Raw genomic sequence first — 22,407 nt, forward strand, 5'->3', positions numbered from 1 at the left:
AAATAAACCAGAATTTTTGCAATCTTATTTAAAAGGAACTATCTAAAACTCTTTCCCACTAAAGAAAGCCATTACTGTACCTAATAAAAGTTGAGGTATTTAACCTTATTTTCATTTTGAATAACTGTTCAGCACACGAGAATTTGCTGCGTTGATGGAAAATGAGTTAAGGTGAAAACCAAAATAACAAAAATGAATGTTTTTTTGTAGTTCTGAATGTATCCTGAATCTTTGCATGTCAGATAAAGAACAAGTTCAAATACAGAATGTCACTGGACAAAGTCAACAGAACCAGACTGGTTCGAATGGTCTCAAAAGATTCAAGAAAAGCTTGGCCAATACTTTTCAGCTTTATCGTTCTACCCATTTATCTAAAGAGCCATTGGTAGAAACTGTAGAATATCGGATAAGCTACACAAAAGAATGGAATCAAATTTTCCGCTGCAAGGCGCAGTTTAACCACATATATCTTAATTGTAGGCGTAGGTAGGTTCTTTTGATTCTCTGGTAATATCTTTGTCATCTCTATTTTTGGAGGCCACATATTCTTTCTGAAGCAATGAAGTTTACGACTTCCTTTTTAACCCTTCTCTAATACATAATTATGCCACTGTTAGCTACAAAATAAGGATGATAGCTGTTTGTAGCAGGCCTCGTTTAAGTGAAATGAAACTGGAAACCGTTCTGTGTTCATTGAGCGTAACATGTTTGCTGACCTGTTTCAGTAGCCGTGTTCTTGTGCATAACAGTTCTGCTAGCGTAATTTATTGGCCATAATTCCGTTCAAAAACAAGAAGAAAGTCTTCGATACTCGGCAAGATCAATCACCAACTTTACTGATTTCTGCTCACTTGCTTCGACTGACTAGAGATCCGGTCAATTTGATCACAAAGCTGCTAATTCAGAGTGATCCACCCATAATGCGTTAAATTTGGAAATTGCATTGCATGAGCCGACCAAGAATAACATGAGTTTCCTCGAGGCACTTTTCTTAATGTCGGCGTATTGCACGCAAATAAACTTGTAACTCTAATGAACTGAATCCCACTCTCCGGAAACTTTGATGTTCTCCTACAAGCACGACAATTTAAATCATCATGCAACTAGAAATTTTACCAAACCAGTGGTCCGATCAAGTTTTGAGACATACTTTTGTTATCTAAAGTACCTCCATCACTCACTTACTAAAGTCAGTTTAATAAAATATGTCGAGTGAAACAAGTGATAACGAAAGGGGCAAGATTAAACAACCGGGAATTTCGGAAGTAATTTCTTATTAGAAAAGAAATCGTTCACCAATACATGGTTGCGATGGTGTATCAATCAGTAATGATTCCAAAGCAGTACAAGGATGTACCTGAACAAGTTAAGTACATCACTGACACAAAACAGTGAGTTCAAAAGGTAATTTGGAAGAATTGAATATTGGAAAAAGCCAAGAGGTTAGATGACTGCAATGATACTAAAAGACATATGCAATGCCTAGTAAAGAGGTTTAAACATCTTGCTGATACAGCTTTGCTCATCCACAAACAAATGGATTTTTATGTTCGTGAAGGTAAATACCAATTTAACTGTGTTAGATCTTCATCGAAACTTGATTGAAAGCAATCTTTTAGGTTTAAATCATTTCCAAATATGCCCTAAGGCTGACTTGTATAATAGCTTAAAGCTGATCCTAGAAAGTAAATTTGAACATACTCAGTTAAGATTAATTCATCATGACGATGTACTGAAAAGTAAACTAACAAGTTCATTTTGCTTTACTGTTAATATAGTATTACTAGAACTTTCGTTCATGCCTCTTTAGATTGCGATCTCAAGTTCGGCCTTGATATATTTATCACAAACAAAAAGTACTATTTATGCAACAATATTCCTTTGATGAAAGAAGGCGTGGATTTATCACACTAACATCGTTCAGTTCTTTTATAGAGAAGAAAATTTTTTAAGACGGAGTCAACACCGAGCTTGTGAAAGAGTTTGATTGAGATCGTCTTGAGCGAATAGCAAACTTTTAATGTTTAGAAATGAAGTAAGGTGGGCGAGGAAATAGAATAAACAACTACTGTGGTGACAGCAATCTGCTGTTAGTCATATTGGACAATCTGACCCTCGCCTGAGGTGACGAAGCAGTAAACTAATCCATACTGACATAAATATCAGCGGAAACTGTACGGTGGAAAAACGTCCAGATTCCTGATCAAGCCTCGACTTTGGCCGATCTTTTCCACAACAATAACTGACTTTATCATCTGACAATTTTGCAAGAAACTTGTGGACCTTAAGTTATCCATATCCTATTTTCAGCAAATAGACAATCCCTAGAGCAGGTAGAAGGACTAAGTTACAACTTGGTCCGTTAAAACTCCCCCCCCCCCCTCCAGACAAATATCCAGAAAGTCCGATACAATTACGATACCAGGACTCTAATATCAATCTCTTGCCTTTTACCGTCCATGGTCTTTTTTTTTTATTTAAGATTGACTTTTTAGACAACATCGATACTTGGACGATATTAAGCAAGTTTTCCTTTCTATTGAAGACATCACGGAAATGTTATCATATCAACAAAACGATGCATCAGTTCGCTTTACTTATCAGTCGTCAGAATTCGTTTATCACAGATTGGAACCGATGAAAACAGTGTCATCGAGAATACGGAAACAGAGTTTATTACCGCCATCTACGGATGTAGTAGTTGTTCTGAAAGACACTTGTTGTTCGATTATCATCGTTTAGTGCTTTCGTTTTCAGATAAACAAAACTAACTAGAACCCGCTATTAAAAATGATTCATAGATTAACTGTCTGGAGGTCTTTTTTTTTAAACGAATTTGCTTTGTGTTCTTTCACGCGACGACCTCTACGGATCATCTACTTAACCACATGGATATTTTGCGGTTTCCGAATAAAAAGGTAAAAATATATCGGTGTTAAGGATATTTAGCATCGATGTCGCAGATAAGCTCTTGTTTTATGATCTCAAGCCAGATTTATGTCTTTGTTTTATTATTTAAAAAGGCGAGGTAAGATTGGGCTCTCTACATTCGGATACATTTGGCTATTATTGGAGTTCAAAGTTTAAGGTAACTGAAATGAAATATTCTCTCGTGGTTACTTTTAAATGTTTCGACTGCGTGATATTTATAGAGCGGTTTGAGCCTCAAAACAACTTTACTGCTTTCTCTCTTTTCTCGCCGAAGAAATAATCAAAAACAAGACAAAGTGGAAAATTTCTTATTGCCACCTAACTGTCCCTATTCCTTGACCCATATCCTTCTGGCCGATTGCACCTCTCTTGATGTGATCAGTGTTATGCAAATTATATTAGAAATACAATTTAAAAAAAATTTCCACTTTTCGTGAGGTTGACTAACCGAGACAAATTTGCAGATGACATATCCTTTTCGTCGCAATGTTAACCGACGGAGGCGGTGAAAGAAGAACGTTCTTAAGTTTCTGGGTGTGAAACAAGGGTTAACTCATGCCCAAAACTTTACTCTGCGGGAAAAAATTTTTTCTCCAGTAAATATATTTTGCCCCAAACTTTCTATATTTATCGCTGATAAACGAATTTTGACGTATTAGCCGTTGTAAAGACGTTCATAATATGTTTCCTCACCAAGCACATTTTGTTATTTAAGTTATGTACAATTTTGAAATAGAAGACCAACGTTTAAAACTATGCAAACATTTTCTTCGAAAACAACAGATTTGAAAACTAAAGAACTCTCTAATTGTTCAATTACTTTGCTACAAGCAGAAATGAACCTTGCAAGGTTCATGTTGACAAGCAGAGAATACACGAGGCCATGTAAGGTAAGTTGTAGTGCATATCATAACATTACATCATTTGTTCACCTACACAGCATAAATCTCGAATAAAGAAAAAGAGTTCGACGTTTTCTTCTTCTGGAAATTCTATTGCAAATACAACAGAACCTAATTGGCTCTTTTACTGAGCTAAAGGAGGTACTTGTTGATTTTGGAGCTATGCAGACCTCACCAGAAGTACCAACTTATTAACTTTCTGTTTAAGGAGAAAGCAACATTTAAATGAAACTCAAAATTATAGAAAAGCTTACTGTGCTTATTGGACTCTCTTCGGTAAAAGGCTTTCCATCCTCAACTGCCATTTCATTTGTGACTGTCGGGTACATGTCTCCGGCGACAAACTTTTACAGCGTAACCCAGGACACGCTGTCTACACGCTCTACTGAGCTGTCATTCCCTCTTCTGCGTCACTTATTGCTATTTTAAGTTCAAATCAAATTCTTCTTCGAACTCCTGTGCAGAATTTTCGCTGCCCTATTGTTTAAGCCGCGTCCCAAGAATAAACTCGCGGCTATTTTAAGCATAAAAAGGTGCTGGCATGGCCACCTCTTTTTATCGGCTGTTCAACGAGTCAAGGAAAAAATGTATTTATCACGGCGTGCGGGTGCGAGGTAAATACAACAGCGCATGTACTTCATGGCACCTAACTGAGACACATATCCCAACACCCACGGACTGACGCAAGTGTTAGGAATGAGTCATTCAATAGCTTCTGTATTCAACATTACAGAAGGTTCTTTTCCAGTAGAGAGGAATCCTATATTTAACTGTTTTTTCAAAGAAAAAAATTCCAAGCAGATGCGATTCAGTTGATTTGTTTTGTTCCCGAAGCTGAATTACTTGTTTATTTGTTACAGAGTTACTTTTATTTGGATACAGGAGTCTGTTTGCTATTGACAACAAGTCGGCTGCACATCGACTTGCCGCCGCCAGGCCGGCCGCGCGCCGGCTTAAAAAGCTAAGACTTACATTTCTACGTCAGTCACGATTTGATGACGAATGTTTTCTCTCGCACTTAGTAGTAATGGGCACTGAAAGAACTCTAATTCGCTCATGGATATTTCGTAGCTTTGAAGAGTGGGCGGTTGTTTTTCGTATTTTACAACAGAAAAATTCGATGTGTTAGGTTAGCGTGACAGCCAGAGTCATGTGGAATTTTCTGTCTCGACTTCTCGCATAATTCAGTCCAATTAATGAGATGCCAAGACACGCAACGCTCATAAAATCACGCAGCCAATTTTATGGCTAGAAAAGTTTCATAGCCGGTGAAATAAGGACCTCGTCCTTGATTTACTGCTGTTTAAAATTTCTGCGCCCCTTGCGGCCGTTTTGAATATCAGGATAACGTGTGATTTTTAAAGTCTAGTTGTCTGTGTCTTTGATAAAAATGTTGCAAATGAAGTGTGGAGTACATGTTGACAACTGTTGGCCTAAAGGTTTGTTTAGCACACGGACATCAAATACAAAGCCAAGTCGCTGAAAATCATTTGAAACCTTGAAATTATTTGATATCACCGGAAATTATAATCTTATAACACCTCGTTCAGGGTTTAGAAACCACAGTTACTCTTCCATGAAACATAAGCTTAAATGCAACTTTTCAAAAGTTTTAGCTGCCATTGTCTATGATTGAAAAGTAAAATAACAATGGATATTTACTCTTAGCATAGACAAGTTAATTACTTTGCTGTTCCGGTTTCTCCAAACTGGCGTCTATCAAGTAGTTGTCTGGCTTCACATGTAGATAAAATATCTCTATAAACTGTTAGCAGCATAATGACCTTCCCTAAGAGTTGAAGTTTAATAGATTAAATGTCTTAGCAAGCAAAGCATTACAACAGTGGAAGTCAGCATTAAAAGTGATGTTTATTTTAACTCGTCATTGGAAACAAAACTTGAGATAGCACAATATATATCCTTCTCATGAAATATAAAAGGCACTGTACCTGTTGTTTTAAATTGGCGTAATTCGGATAACAGGATTAATAACATCAAAGAATGGACTGGTTTGAGGCCGAGCGAGTTTGACAAAATTCGTATGGAATGGAGAGAATTGATTTACAGCTCATCGTTGGCGCCCCCACGGTTAGTGAGATTACGGGACAAGTGAGGTAAAGTGAATTGAAGAGGGATTAATTCTTGTTTATTCTAATTCCTTTTCGATTTGACGAGTTCTCAGGATGTAGATTTTTAAAGGGATTTTCCAGAAAGCGCTGAAAGACCAAAGGCGTGTGAGCAAAGCCTGAGTATCTGAGAAGGGAGGGGCAGAGATGAACAAAAGAGACATGCTTTGAAAACTGAATATAGACTCTGACAAAATGGCGGGATGACGTAAAGTGCAGTTAGCAAGGTTTTTATTAAAGCTTACTCTTTGTTCTGATATTTTCTCCGTTGACGCGCTGTCTGTAGAAACCAAAGCTACTTCTCTTTTCGAAATTATTTTTCTTGGCTATTTCTGGTAAGGCGAAACGAGAGGTTGTCTCGATGGTAGAGGCGATGAGTAGTGTTTTACAGTCGCCTTATTATTTTGATTTCCTTAAAAGAATTTGAAATACTCGGAGGTGAATTGATCGAATATTGAGTAAAGTTCAAAACATTTTAGAATGAGTTCCTTGTGTGAAACCTTTTGATGCGTCATGTCGGTTGTTTGTTTTTGTTATCTGCTTTGTTTCAAAATCTTGAACTGGAACAAATGGATGAACACATGGGGGAGTTGAATTTGAATATGTGCAAAAGTTCTTGTTTCTTGCGCGAAACGTTTGCGATTGCCACGCAGAATTTTCGAGAAAACTCAGTGGTAATTTTTAGCAATAAACTAACGCATCATACTCTGCGTGTGAATTACGGATTTAATAAAATCTCAGTTCAGACAGATTAGAAAATAAATTGCAACTATTACTCGCCTATTACTTCTAATGTGGATTTTAAGGCCCCCTTTTAATCACTAACTTCTGCTTGCTCCAATTGTACGTATGGCCTGCTTCACAGCGTAAAATAACGTAGAACCGATAAGTTCTTGAAGACCGTAAACGATGAACCGCTCGACTGGATCTCTAGGTGAAACTAAACCTTTTCTTTGGTTAATAAAGTTGTGGTTTACGAACGATGTTACGGTTACACTGAAGAGATGACTATTACAGTTGTTTCAGCAACATCGAAATGAGCTTGCAGTTGGAACTAAAGCTTATCATTTCACGATATCAACTCTGATTAAAGTAATTTATATTTAGCAGTAACTGATACCTGGTAATTCATGCTTGTTTCATTAATGTCTTGAGTTGGCGCAGTTCAAAGAACAGGTGTCAGCGTTTGTTGAAGAGCACTAACCAAGGCTTCCCATCACAAGCGGGTGGTGCGATGGTCAAACATAACTGGACAACTGTTTTAGCACATAACAATTGATAGACTGTTCTCATTATCAGTAGGTCTTTCGAGAGCAATCGATTTAATCAAGTGACTCATGACTATGGGTTGCTTATCAATTGGACAGTAATATATCCTGGTTATTCAAGTATATCGTATTTTGACCAGCGAACTGATCCTCACAGGTACACCACAATGGAAAACATTGAAGGAAACAAAGTCTGGGAAAATGGAGGTTTCTATAGATTCGTGTGCAGTGTCTTCAATTCCTATTCACATGTGAGGATCAGTTTAAGGTTTGTCAGTGCTTTTTTTTAATTGTGACAATTGTGTTTTCGCTCATCGATTGACATGGACTGGCGTTGATTCATCTCTGTTCGATGAATTGTCACTAGAAATAAACTTAAAAACGCAGTCATTTGTGTAATAATATGGAGGTCTATTATGTGTGTAATGTGGACAGGTCAATGTGTGATTATATAACTTCTGTTCATTTCCTGTCCAGCACACGTGAGTCTAAAATTAGATATCGTCGCCAGCAACTGATGAGTTATTGAAATCACAATAAAGAGGTTAGCAAAGCTTTTGATCTGCCTCTGTTGAAGCGCCACTTCATGAAAAATTGACTCTTTTTGGAGTGTCTATCATTTAAAGGAGAGATTATCATCTCGAGTTAATTCTTTCGACCTCTTTCTGTCAAAAAGAACCGATTAAGCAGACAACACAAAATCTTATTTCTATATTGAGTTAACTTTGAATAATGTCTTTTTCCATCCTTGGGACCATTATACTCGATCCACTTTTTCAGGTCAGAGAGGACAAATGTTTCCAAAATAAGAGAGGTACATTTGTAAATGTGGTAACAGATTCTTGGGGAGCTTAGCGAAGACAAATGTTTCTAACATAAGAAAAGTACATTCACAAATGCGTTAACAGATTCTTGGGGAACGAAGTTTTTTGAGCGATAGCTTTTTTTTAGAGTGTCTATTTTTGTATTCAAGTTTTTTTTTCTTTTATGGAGATTAAAACTGATTAGCGTTAATATGGGTGTCTAGTTATTGTGTTACATCGGGACCAATTTATTGCTATTACCTAATGGTTACATAACTATGATAATTTTGTAAATTTGTTTTGCATTCTTATGAACATCTCCAACTTTGTACCGTGTCATTCGTTTGAAAGAAGATGATGTTTACCTAGTGGCACAGCATGTTTGGAGATCTCAAGGATCCTAATAACGGTTAAACTTATGAGCGGATAAGCTCTTTACGGATACTAAGATGAGCGAAAACTTTACAAACTGCTATGATTTCACCGCAATTCATGTCACAGGAGTACTCAGTTGAAGAAAATTTTGTATGCATTCGAAGTTAAGGTAGCCCCTCTTTTTCTATTATCCGCATGATAAAGATGTTAATACCAAGAAAAAGTTTAAAAACTCCTATTTCTGTCACTGACTTAACTGAACTTACCAGCAAAGAGGTACCAACCAAACCACCCCCTTTGGAAGTCGTGTCTTCAGAATCAGACATTATTCAATCCACTTTCTCTGAATCAGCAATAAAAGCTTTACAAGAAGCTTCTTTCCTTGCAATGTCTGCCACTATTTCTATTTGTTTGTCTCTCAGACCTTTTTTGCTTATTTTGTAAAAGGAAATGAAACTGCTGGAAAAAGGAAGAGCTTTGCTGGAAATTTTTTGCAGCGTGCCTCTTCACAGTCAACTGAGAACTAATCTTGATTAAATATCTAATAAGAATTTTACCGACGGAGGGTGGATGGCATAGGTGAAACAGATGGTAAATTGATGACTAGAATCTCATGATAAATTCTGTTGTTATGTAACCCTTAAAAGAACTGTCACAGATTAATGAACCACTAGGCGCGACCTGAGGAGTGATAAGTGAATCGGTGTCTAAGATAAATTGTACCGAAAGGTCTGGAGTCTGGCATTTGTTACTTAATCATAGAAAATTTATGTCATTAGGTTTCTAAATGTTACCATTTCTAGCCTTTTTAAACAATATCCGTTTAAGTGTGTCCTCAACAATGAGCGTCTTGCTTTAAGAATTACATAACATCAGCTCAAGGACGCGTGCTGTTGTATGTACGTGATTCAAGATTAAGAACTGTTGATGGAACAAACACCTTATACAAAGAATTAAGTAGGTCTCGGTAAAAATATTGCCTCCTTCCTCATGACAAATAGATCTAGACAAAGCGAATCTGACCGCTCCATAGAAAAGTTCGAAAGACTATCTTGCGTAGAGTTGCAACCAACACCTAAAATAGAAGCGTGTGGCTATTTAAGTCAAAGTCCATTTGTACTCCGCAAACAAATGTGAGATTTTAATTAACGAATGCGTCTGTACCGCCCAGGCTGACGATTTGTCACGAAAGCGATTTTCGGTGTTTAAGAAGGACAACTATAATTTCAATTTACAGTGCTGACGAGGAGCGTTCTTGGGTACAAAAAGCCTGAAATATCTTTAATGTTTGCCAAAAAAACTGAAGAAATTTAACGAATGACGCAGACGATCGTATCATACGCAGCAGTCATCGTGTATCGGTTGAAAATTTATACGCCCTTTAGCTCACCTCTTTCAATAGTGACCTTTCTAGAGTCTTCATGGTGGCGATCTATCGCTACTCAGAAAAAAATATTCTACCGATCATTCATGTGTCATGAAAAGAAAAGACAGAAACTTCTTCCTATTACATAGCTTCGTTCCTTATGTAAAGATTTAGAATCGGAAGCTCCGCACGAGTTCGTGCAAAAATTGACTCATTAAATATATTTTAGTATCTGAGCGAGCATAACTCCCCTAAGGGCTCATTTGTCTACGTCAGTAAAGATGGAAGAAAAGTTTTTTGTCTTTTCTTATACTATTAAAGTGGATGACCCCCCCCCCCCCCCCCTCCAGTAATAGACTGTGGCCGTGCAGCAAAGGTTTTCCTGCAAGTGCTGTCGGAGAGGGAAGTTTCTTCTTCAGTCCTCTCCTTTTGCAACACCAATTGCAACAAACTTCCGAAAACCCTTATTTCATTTGTTATTTGGCTCCATGTCTTAACTGAAAAAAAACTAAGTTTCATCTATAAACCTTTCAAGCCAGTCCAGTCCTCATAATGTGGTTCATTGTCAAGTCATGTTATCAATTAAAAAACAGAAAAAGACAAAGCAGTTCGGGTAATTATAACAAGAAATAATTGTCGCATTTGTGTAATCAAATATAACGTGTTGAAAATTACTTCTATCTCTTTATCGTTTTCATACGCAGCAATAAAGCCAATGCTCCGGAACCCACTGACCTAACCCAGCTGTCGTACTAGACATGGAACATGAAGGTTTCACCATCTCTCGACGTTTGTTTAGATTTAGTCGTGTTTTTATTTACTGAATCTTTGTAGTTTCTTGTCAAACTCTGCTAGTATATTGGGCAAAGAGTGTTTCGTTTTGGATGTCATGTGAGAGGCCAAATGAATGAAGACTGGCACTTCCATTGGAATGCCCTTTGTCTACCGTTGAAAAGATCGAGTAAGGAGTTTAATGTGTTGGAGTAAATTCGAGACAAAGAAGGAGAACTAACAACAAAATCAACTCAGAAACTGATAAAAAAAATCAACCATATCAACACCAGATCCCACAGGTGACATGCCCACCACTTTTAAGAAGGAATGTTTCAACAAACTATGTAAGTTACAGCCAAATGCAAAGACAAATGAACGTGTGGTGACTTTGTACTTATCCCGGCCAAGCCCTTCACCAAAGTTCAAAAAGTGATAAATATATATTTTCATTCAGTTTCAGCCTTTAAGATTAACAACAAGTACAGAAAGGTTAGCCCCTCTAACATTTTTGTCCTAAGTCCGTACTTCCTATATCAGATGCTGACCTACTTTGTGATCGAAATCTTGCATGAAATGTTCCCTATTTACTTTCCTTCTCCAAAATATTTACGAGTCGAATCGCAAGGAATATGATTACACATTCGAGCAAAAGGATGAAAAGAGACGGTGAGCCAACTTTCACAGGGAGTGACTGCTCACTAATTTTTGCTTTTTGCCAATTAAATGAACCAAGCGTTAACTTTCTCTTCTCCCTTGTCTTCTTTCTTGTTTGTCGGTGTATGATAAGAGTTATACTCGTAATGATGACAAAGTTAAAATGTACTTTTGTTTTGCTAACAAAACGTGGGCTTTCTTTTCTTAGTATCATCCGTTTATCTTGGACAAGTGACATGAGATATGACAACAGACAGTACCTCGCGATATTCTGAAGCACGTTTTGAATGATTCTTTATTATTTCTATCTAATTGATTCCCCAAAAGATCCTGAGCACAGGTGCAGACGTAACAAAAGACTACGCTGGTGGTTTTAAAATCTCAATTACTTTTACTGAAAACTGACGCCTTCTTCAGAAGGCGTCTTACCGACCTTCACCGCCCCGAGTAACAGGCACTGTCAGAGGTCTATCTAGACCTTGAATGGTAGTTGGTGGCACAGAGAAATACTTAAACCTCCGACAGATATTAAACTAGGTTATTTTGAAAATGATTTAGGGAGATAAACAAGTCATTTCTCGAAGGTCAAAATTCCTTTGGGTACTAACGCTTAACCCTAAAATCAAAAAGCAACTCCTGACCTATTTTAGGCTTCGCTCAACGATCTCCTTGTTATATTGCGAGCTCCATTCTTAAAACGTTCGCTTGTTGCGCATTTGGACAACTTCAGCTCACGACCCAGACTATAAATATACACTTAACACTTCGTCTTATAGTTTTATGGGAGCATTGAAATTTATTTGCATCACCGCCTGTTATGCTCTCTACACATGTAACCCTAACCCCACACACATCAGATCAGCTACAGCAGTCTTTGTTTCATTTTAGGTAATGACAACCATTTGAGTAACAAAATCGGACCACTTTTGCTATTCGAACACCTTTTTTTATCTTGGTGTCTTTAAACAATGATCAGAGACACTAGGCCTGTATATTTATCTACACCGAGTGAACGAAATTGATACACAAAGCAAAACTAGCGATCTTCGTTACGTCTATTATCAAAGACTTAAAATGTTATCCAATACTGAAACGTGATTGTCAAACTGATAGAATCAACCTGGCCTCTCAATCAATTCAGCAAAGACTGGAGTACAAAAGCTGAAAGTTATTTGTGTGGATACAGATTTCTCACTCAACTTCAACTTAACATACACCGCAAGTAACTAATGATCTGATCGTGGCTGAACTTGGCCGATTTTAACACCGAGCATAACCACGGTAAATAGACTAATTTACTTACAATTACAACCGTAATACTCACACAACAGCCTATAACACTCCTGAACATATAACTCCTGTTGTAAAGAAATATCTACACGTCTAAAAAATAACGAAATAATCAAATGACAGAAAGTGTCATTGGGATATTGACGGCACTGTCTATTGAGTTATAAAAACCAATAGTGGTGTCTAAAAGCAAGTATTGATAGAGTAGCAACGAAGCTTTTAGAGACAACATCACAAGTGTAAAGGCGTTTTGTAGCAAAGCTTTTAGAGACAACATCACAAGTGTAAAGGCGTTTTGTAGCGTAGAGGCGCGTTGTCTACGTACGGTAAAACACTCAGTTGTTGTACATTGAACCTCTTGTCCTTTGTTCCCTGAGATTAAGACGTCAACTATTTATTTATTCATTTATTTTGGAGGGGGGAGGGGGAAAAATTCATTGAATAATTTCTTAATTGTATCTCAGAAATCATTGAAGTGTGAAAGTCCAGTTTCTGGAGCTCTTCTTTATCATGTTTCGAAAAAGTTCTGTTTCGAGATAGGTCCAGCACCAGGAACCAATGTGCGGTGTAATTATATTAAGCACTGCTGTGAGACATGACATTAAATCAGATCATGATTGCTCAACTCATAAATTGTTTTATATTGTTTCAACCTCGTCATTTCTCCGGTAGAGTTTTGGCAAATTTTGTCTTCCCTGGGGAAAAACAGGCGAATGCAATATAAAGAATTTGTCCCATGATATGTTGATGTTTTCTCTTGCCTACCTATTGCTGTCGCTGTTCTAAATATCCTCGACTAACTGTACAGTTAAACGAAAGTTAATTCATCACTAGCCTTGTCCCAAAGCATGGTGTGAACTTAAAATAGAGCAATTATGGGCAATAAAGCAATTTGTTACCTTCATGCTTACGTTAAGTTGAATCGTTCTTACAGATCACAGTAAGAAAATAGGCCTCCATAGTATGGGTGCTACATAACCTGCGTCTGCCCCATAGAGATATGAACCGAGGAAAATGAGTTCAGTGACCTCAAAACTATGATTCAAAACAAAGTGTGTTTATACTCACCATGCCAGTAAACTGATCTGTAGAGCTTTCTTTGATTGCTTTGTGAGTTGACTGCCTCTGAATGGCCTCCATCGCTTGTTCTTTTCCATTCGTGGACAGACGAATGCCGAACGAAGAACTATCTTCAATATAAGTGCGGTATTGCTTTTCCGAGTTGAAATAAATACACTCGTTCCATCGTCTGAATAAAACAAACGCGCTATACTGTTGAGATTTCTGACCTGTGGTGGTTTTTCCAGTTGGATGATTAAGCACGTGTTCTCTGAGCTTTAGAAGCCACGCTTTCTGCATCGAACTGAGATTACAGCCGTGCGCAGTGATCCAGCGTACACCCACAAGGAAATTCAAACGTGCATGAATAACTGATTCGCACGCGAGATGTTTTAAAACAACTCTGTAAATTTTCTAGAAGTTTACCCTTTTTTCCTTTCATAAGAGTGATCCGCAAAAGCTTCTTTCATTTACCTCCGGAGCGATTTAATCTTTAATAGGCAGCTTATAAACAGTATTCCAGAAGTTACCAATTTGTTTACTTGTTACAAAGTTACTTAGTTTTAGATACAAGATATCCAATTGGTTCTAGAACCTTATGAGGGTCATCCCAGTCACGTCAATAACTATCATGACTGAATATTTCTTATGTTTGAGTATGGAGCTCCTTGAATCCAAGAGGAAGGAAGTTAGAAATTTCGATGAGGATAGTTTGATTCTAGCAAACTTCCCTTTGAGCGGTTTATTAGTTCAGTTGTCAATTTTAAGTGAAAAATACTGTCGTTTCATTTAGCGTGACTTATTGCGGTCGGAATATTGTTTTCATTTTGAGCGCCGTCTAGAATAATCTGTCTAGCTACTCTATATTGATGACTTCACATTAAATTTCCCGGTTGAAATGATTTCACGCTAATTTGAAATGAATGAAATTAAATGAATGGTCCCTCACCTCCTTGTCTGTTCAGTGCTCGATGATCTTAAAGAGAAAGGACCAATTGATATTTCTCATAACTCGTTGATTTTATAGCCTTTTTCAGTATTACTTCACTCATTTAACTGTGGTCGATATTGGCTCTGTAGTTTGTAGTAAAAGTAACAGTTCCAACACAAAGAGATGAATAGTTGCCCAAAGTACTTTCCGGTTTATGAGTCAAATATGAATCACTTTGTCGTCATTTTGGAGTACACCAAGCATTTCAAGTCGTACTGTTTTACAAAGCTAGTTACACAATTTCTAGTGAGCTTAGGCTCAGGTATACCCGTAACCGGATACCGTGCAGCGGAAAATTTCATTTCCTCGGTGCCCCTCTGGAGGCACGTAGCTAAGTTATGCTATAACGTCACCTCTATAAGATGTCTAAAGAAAGTCTGAGGGGTCGATCAAACAAAATGTCGATGAGAAAAAACATGCGATTTGTCGCTATGGAACCTATATACTACTTTGGCGTACAAGTGAACAAACTAGAACTGTTTCCTAAACCATGATTTTGACTGCTATCATGAAATGGTTGAGTTTTTCCAGCAATAAAGACAATTCAATGATGATATCCTCAGGAAATCGACCCTGAGATCCTTTTTCTTCGCAGATAATGGATCCGGAATCCGGCAGTAAGATACAATATTACACAAGCTTTGGTCCAGAAAACTGCACCTTTCGATTTAAAATACAAACTTAGAATTATCAGTAACCAGTGGTAAAACTGTTTGTGATGGTTTGTGTAGACATTACAATTAAGGTTTTATCGTTATGATTTGAAACTTCTGGACGTCTTACATGTGCACCGTTGAACTGTCTTTATGAAAATGATGTCGTGACAAACTCGCGGTGCTCCACGTAATTGATCCCTATACGTGCCACTGAATCTATATCGGCACCGTACGTTTATTGGTGCCAACTAACTATCAAACAAAATTGCGTTGTATGTTTTAATCATCAAGAATAGTTCTTCGGTGGGTGTCTTTTTTTCCTTGCTTTTACTTTCAAGGAAAGTTACAGTGGCTTATGTGCCTATATTATAGGAAAATGAAGTTAAGATAGTCCTAATGGAATATGTAAGATGACTAGGTCCCATAAAGGGGTTGATCAAATTTTAAAAAGTTGCTATTTTGAGTCGCTTAGTTTCCCTTGCTGGCCTTGATAACGATGAAGTATTTCGAAACAAAGAAGTGTTGATCTCCTTTACAAGCCATGTAACTACATGATTATATCTGACGGAAGGTAACACGTTAGTATGGCTCTCGTTCAGATAAGATATGTTCTTTCTGATTTATAACCGCCCGGTGACATAAAGAGAATACTTTACTGTGTGACATGAAAACAAGTCAATCAAACTTTATAAAATTTCAATTTTTTTTTAAGCTGTTGGCAATCACTCAGTCTGCTTTGTTGTTCGTCACGTGATAAGGATTGTTGAAAGACAAAGTTGGCATCCAGCAAGAATTTTCTGTGTTTGTGTTTTTAGCTGACCTAAGTCTTCGGAAAATGAATGGAAATAATATAATACCATAAGCCACTCGGTTAAAAAAAGTTATGATAAGCCAGTTGATCATTTCCTATTCCTTTTGGCGGTCTTATCTCACGGGTAGAATTTCGATCACCTTTTCTTGTTGCGGTCGTGAATTTGACATGGAGCAGATGTTTCTACATAGACTACAATTTGTGGTTTAAATATTAGGGTAAATCCATCATGTTGCAAAAAGATGTTCAATTACGAAGAAAATGACTTTACCTTACAAAAATTGATCCCGTTCCTGGAAATAACCCTTCTCCTATTTTTAACCTCTTTGATCTTCTCGTTTTGTTAGGTTAAGTCCATGGCGAAGTCTTAAGTTTTAATTTCGCTCTTTCGACACCCCTTTTTTTCTTAGAGGTGACTTAAGGTGTAAATAAATAGTACTTTTCATCCTCCGCACTGAATTTCTAATCAGGTAACTTATACAAATAGCACTTAGCTCTTTCAGAGGCCGTACCTTGGGTAGGCCCTTTCTTCTCCGAATTTTTCTGTTTATTCTGTTGTTGTGTAACGGTCTTCGAGGGCTATTTTCTCTTAAAATATCTTTTTAAGTATGATTCTAATTCTGTCAGTAAGTTCATTATAATTTTTGTATTGACAATCTTGTTTTCGTTTTGCCCGACCTTGACCGTAAGAGTAAGAAATTTAAGGTAAAAAAATGATTTTGTAAGCGTAAACATCTCGAAGGTACATATTTAGCATGCATGAACTGTTTCTCGTAACGTGATTCGCTAACTAAATGAGAAATGATGTCAATGGATGAAGATTGGCAGCTCAGTAAATGTCACCATATAAGCTGGTGACCAGCATTCTCCCTAAGATCTGAGCTAGTTCTCAAGGTAGTAAGTTGTGTAATAAAAAGGGGAATAAGGAAAATATCAACAGTACAAAGAGTGTAAGAAATTTCTTCTAACAGGATGAGCGATTTAATTTTCGATGGTATAGTGCAGTCCATTGACAGGATATCTTTGGTTATCCTGAACTATGAAATTAGAGAGATATTATTACTTTATACCAACTGTCAAAATATCAGTCATCGATATTTCAGTCTAGTGACGCTTTAAATTATGATTAACTGTCAATGTGCATCTGTGATATTCGTCCTACAAAGAAAAAGATGGCTGGAGCTCATCAACGTCTTTTTTGTTACCGTTTTCCTCTCGCATTCGTTCTTTATCATTTTCGTGCGAGTTTAAATGGCAGGCTACTCATTTCCAGTTTCTTCATTCTTCCATCAATGAAGTGTGACACCTCGGGCATGCGCATTGATTGAATTTGTTTGAAAGGAAGGTGCATAATGCCGCCATTTTTAAGTCGGAGAAAACAACTACACACATGCAGTTTTTGAGCACCTTTGAAGTCAAGCACAGTCGAGTTAATTGTGTGAGAAGATTCCGTGTCTTGCTCGCTGTGATTAGTTTGCAATATGTTTTCCTCTTGGGCTGGTTGTCAGATCGACAAACACAAATTGACATAAAATGCCTATCAGACCAGTCAATTATGCGTGCCTGATATACCTTTTTCTTTGGGTCACAATACAACAAAGGCTACCACCTACCCGGCAGACAACACCAACTTGCTATTTTTAAATAATGCACGATGATGGATTTCCCACATTTCTTAGCCGATCAGCTTTGTACTAAAATTTAGTGGAAGAATTAAACAGCCTTAAATGTCGGCCGGACTGCAGGAAGTAAGGAAAGAAAAGAGTTATAGTTTTGATAGTAGTAATAACGTCTGTTTTACAAGCATATCTCGGTCCATAGTCCATTGCGTGGCTGACCTTGACCCGACATTATGTAACATTATGCAATTGACCGACGGCGTGCTTCAGGTTTGTCCATGAATAATTGATGATAGACGAATTTTTGTTGAGGAAAAAGTGAAATGTATTGTCAAAATCAAAACTATTTTTGAAAGCAGTAATGAGATTATTTTGAATGGAACTTTGTAGTCTCTTGATGAAGCATAATCGGTCAGTGAACCGTAAGGTGATTTTAAGGGGAAGAATTATTATTTCGGTGTTGATTTCATATTTACTGACATGCTGCCGCGATGAAGTGTTCCTAAAGAGAAGAATACAATTACCCAGCTCTGATCACAGATGTATTACTATTTGGATATAACTTAGCAAACTCGTTTTCTTGTGTTTAACGTACTCCATTCTCGCCCCATATTAGCCATACTGTCACCTTTAAACTCGTTTGATAAAGTTGAATCAGTGGACTTCGTTATTCCGTGAGTTCATAGGCAACCCCCAAAACATTCTACAGCACGGAAACACTTTTAGATCTTTACAAGCTGTTGATGGTGCCACGCTTTGTTACACTGTTTCTAAACATTTTCCAACATTGTTTGTCTGGCATATCAGGTATCATGCTTCGCTGTGAATTGGTCATTTATAACGCACATATATGAGATAGTGAAATAAATTATAGAGAGTCCACGCTGAATCAAATACAATTTTACAAACTTGAATACGTAACCCTACACTTAGTCAATTACTGCTATTAGCGACCTGATTTGCGTGATGGATCAAATAAGTCAGATTTTGTTTGTAGTTTATCACTGCTGCCGGCCACTATTTCTCTATCTAGCATTACTGTTACTAATGACAACTTCTATAACTGTCATAAAAATGATAATAGTAATGATAATAGTTGTGATAATAAAGGTGGCTCCCCAACTACTTAGCGGTGATTTTCCAAGTAAAGAAAAAACAAGTTATATGATAAATTAACGTCCATAAGAAAACGTTTTACATAACAGTTCTTTGAATTAATTTCATATCTTTACTCATGTCAATATGCCCTAAGTAAATAATAAACAACAAATTGGTTGAAGTCAATAGAACTTACCAAAGGGAGGCTGTTTGTTAAACCAGACAAAACGTCGTTTTTGGAAGAAGTTTCCTTTGAAGCAGACATTTGGTCCCAAAGTCAGACGCACTGAATCAGTTGTATTAAAAATTACTGATATTAACGGCAAAATTTTTTGCTTTAGGTTGTCTGTTCAGATAATTCTGTTTGGAAATTGGACGTTTTATGCGAGAACCTACGAGTTCTGTCACGTTTCATTTTCCGTCCACACGTTTTATCAAATGCATGTTTCTCTCAGATTGAATTTCAGCGAGAATATTGCAGCTAGTGGGTGGCACTGACGCAACACCCTGATTACAGCAAACTCCTGACACGAAATCATGTTATGTAATACCGATAAATTGAGACATGAATTATGAGGCCTTGTTTCCGACTAAACCACAGACTAGCTGGAGTAACGATAGAGGAACTGTTGTGGACAAAGAAATTAACTTAGGGTATTTTTTTGGTAAAACTGCTCAAAACTTAAAAAAAATTTGTTTTACGAATTGCCTTACAAGCTAACTGTGATTACATAACATTAATTTGTTTTGTGTTTGTTAGTCTTTAAACACTAAATCACTGAATAGAAAATCAGTTATATTACTTAGAATAAAAATTCTTTTTAAAATTTAGTTCTTTTACAAGTTTTCATTTAACGCCTGACTCTTCTTTACATAACTAAGTACCAAACCACGCCAACATTTACTGATTCGCGGGTCAACTGACGGAAAAAAAAAAAGAAGATAAACTGAGCATAACACATGTAGGGTCTCGTGTGCGTGTGTAAGGTCGAAAGTAAAACACGTGAGTCATGTAAACTTGGTTTTAGTTTCACATCAATTACAGAGACATTGTTACACTACCAACAAATAAGTAGAATATTGCGATTGTTCGATCCATTCGTCCAAGAAAAGGACTTGCTACATTTCTGCTAAAAAAGTAGTATCCTATCGTGCTTCTCAATTTGTATTTGAACCGTGGCTGCGTTGATTTAACATTAAATGGATAAATAAAAAGTCACTTTTGTTCGTTGTCTGAGACCCACTAATTAATAAAGTTATATTTAGACGTGACCTTAACTGAGCGGTTCAACACAATTACTGCTGTCAAGGTTATGAAATTTTAAAATGTTTATAATAAACCAATCACCCTAACCAAGAAATGAACCTTGATAATTGATTCCGCAGGGTAGTTTTTCGAGTCTGAGACTGCAACATATTTCTTCTACCCTCTGGGCTGAAGGATGTAGTTTTCTTTCCCGTTGAGATGGTAACGGGAATCGGAAGTTCTTCATACATTTACACAGCGCTATTACTAAAAGGATTTTGCTTCCTGTTCATCTCATTTATCCTTTAAGTTAAAGAGCAAAATCTTGCTGGCCAATGACAAGTCTTCCCTGAAATATTACGGGAAAGACCGAACTTTTTTTTTCTGATTTAAGCCCTGTTTTGTCCAGTAAGAGTAACTATTGTATTCATCTATTGCAACATTGTTATATTTCACATTGGATACAAGCTACTTACAACTATATTACGCACCTCTGCTCAGAAAAAAGAAAGATTTCCACAGAGATAGAGTAGATGAGAAGCACAAACGACTGAAGATGGTAAATTTGATTAAGCTCCACGTAATGATACATCATATTTTATTGATATTTCCTCTCTTCCCTTTGGGACAACATCAATCAGCTATTGCCATTAGATGGTTAAGAGGCACTCGTGTATTTTATCACCGCATCATGTTAAGACTTAGTTTGGAATCCTTCATCACCTCAAACAATGAAATTTTGTTAAGCTCATTATTAGTGATAAGTTTATTACCCAAGGTGATGAGATAAGGTAAGATATTTTGTTCATATTAGTAAGCCTTTCGATCGCCAAGTTTTGTAGTTTCACTTTGTTGTTTTACGGGAAGTTTATTAATGAACTGAACTCATCTGATCACGCCATAATTTTCCAAAGTTCAGCTAAAGGGTGTGCATCAGTGTGTGACAACATTCCTTTTGGAAGAAACCATTGACCTGGTAATTTAAACGAAGTTAAACCGACGTTACTCAAGATTTATTTATGAATGGTTCGTTTACGAAGGTAATTGAACTCAATCAGTTGAGATGAAACCACTTTTTCATTAAGTTTAGACATAAACATTAAGTTGGATAAAAAACCGTTTGATATTCCTTTATATCCTTTATTTTTTGTCATGAAGTCTTCTACAAAGGTCTTGCAGGATCATTCTAATAAAATTTCTATATAATTGAATTTTACTATGACAAAGTAACGGTTAGTGAATGGTAAATTCTGAGGATGACAAACTTGTTGACATACATATTACAGTCAATTTATTAAATATGATTATATAATACCTGAAAAATCAAAAAACATTATGTAATGAAGATAGAACTGAACAACAAACAATGAACAACAGTCCTTTGGAGGCGGCGAAGGTAATAGAATAGGCGGCTACCCCCTGTGAAGGGAGTTAGGTGTAAATTGAAGACGCGTGCATCACACAGATTCGGTAAAACCACAGGAACGCGGCCGCAGGTTGTTTAAAAGAATGGATCATTGATTCCGTGATGCACCTAACTGGATTGGTGAAGGCCCTCAGTGGCCTTAAGTCACTAGAATGATCATTACATCGACGAGTCTGCAGAATGAATTGTTTTATTCCTAAAACAAAATTTGCTTAGGTGTTTTGAATTTGTGCCTGCGCAGAAGCTGGAATACCTGACATAACCATGAGAAAAAAGTGAGCAGTACATGCTGTCGGACCTTCAGCTCAGAGTTATAATGATCCGATAATGACATGGCTCAAGGGGTCTAGCGGTTAAGATGAAAGATCTGCTCGGGATGGCAAGAAACCAACTTATACATCTCGCTAATTGTTTTTGAGAGGGGGGAACTCAGGGAAGCGTGCGCTTGATAAACGTTACACCAAATACGTTTGCCACCTGTTGTTCCAGAAAAGGAGCTCAATTTGCTCTCTTTGTTTGAAATGAAATGGAAGGTTGTTGATGTTTAAAGATAATACTGACGCAGCATTGCCTCCGACTGTTCGTTTCATTTAACTCTTTAGCAGCAGGTAAACCTACACGAATTCTAAAATATAAAGTCTTCACTAAAATATTATTAGAATGGACTGGACTTTCTTTGTCTTCATCCTGCGCTACTCATCAAGGCTACTTAACTACAATGTTAGCCTAGAGTAACAACAATTGTCTATTTCGTCGGAAACATTATTCACTTTAAAAAATTGCAATCTTTTTGCATATTTTTTTAATACGATGCTCTCTGCAACAATCTGCAAAAAATTGAATAAATGATTGAACTCAGAGTATACATCCTAAAATCGAGACTGAAACTAGTGATGAAACTCTCAACGGTGCTGAAAGCTCTACTCCAAACCTGCTTTAATTTTTTTGTTCACAGGAAAATATGTCTCGTCCTTTTATAATCTCTCAAAACTTTCCAAGTCATCTCAACTCT

At 37.0% G+C, this 22,407-nt stretch overlaps 1 protein-coding gene across 1 annotated transcript in view; it reads right to left on the reverse strand.

Annotated features, from left to right (window-relative positions):
• Nucleotides 1–14,022, reverse strand: part of LOC131792056 (uncharacterized) — a 31,584-nt gene extending 17,562 nt beyond the window's left edge. Inside the window, exon 1 of the mRNA XM_059109417.2 lies at nucleotides 13,558–14,022. Coding sequence (XP_058965400.1) covers nucleotides 13,558–13,848 — 291 coding nt within the window. The 5' untranslated portion in view covers nucleotides 13,849–14,022. The remainder of the gene's footprint in view (nucleotides 1–13,557) is intronic.
• Between the last annotated feature and the right edge of the window lie 8,385 nt (nucleotides 14,023–22,407).

This window comes from Pocillopora verrucosa, chromosome 7, assembly GCF_036669915.1.
Source record: "Pocillopora verrucosa isolate sample1 chromosome 7, ASM3666991v2, whole genome shotgun sequence".
Classification (NCBI taxonomy): domain Eukaryota; kingdom Metazoa; phylum Cnidaria; class Anthozoa; order Scleractinia; family Pocilloporidae; genus Pocillopora; species Pocillopora verrucosa.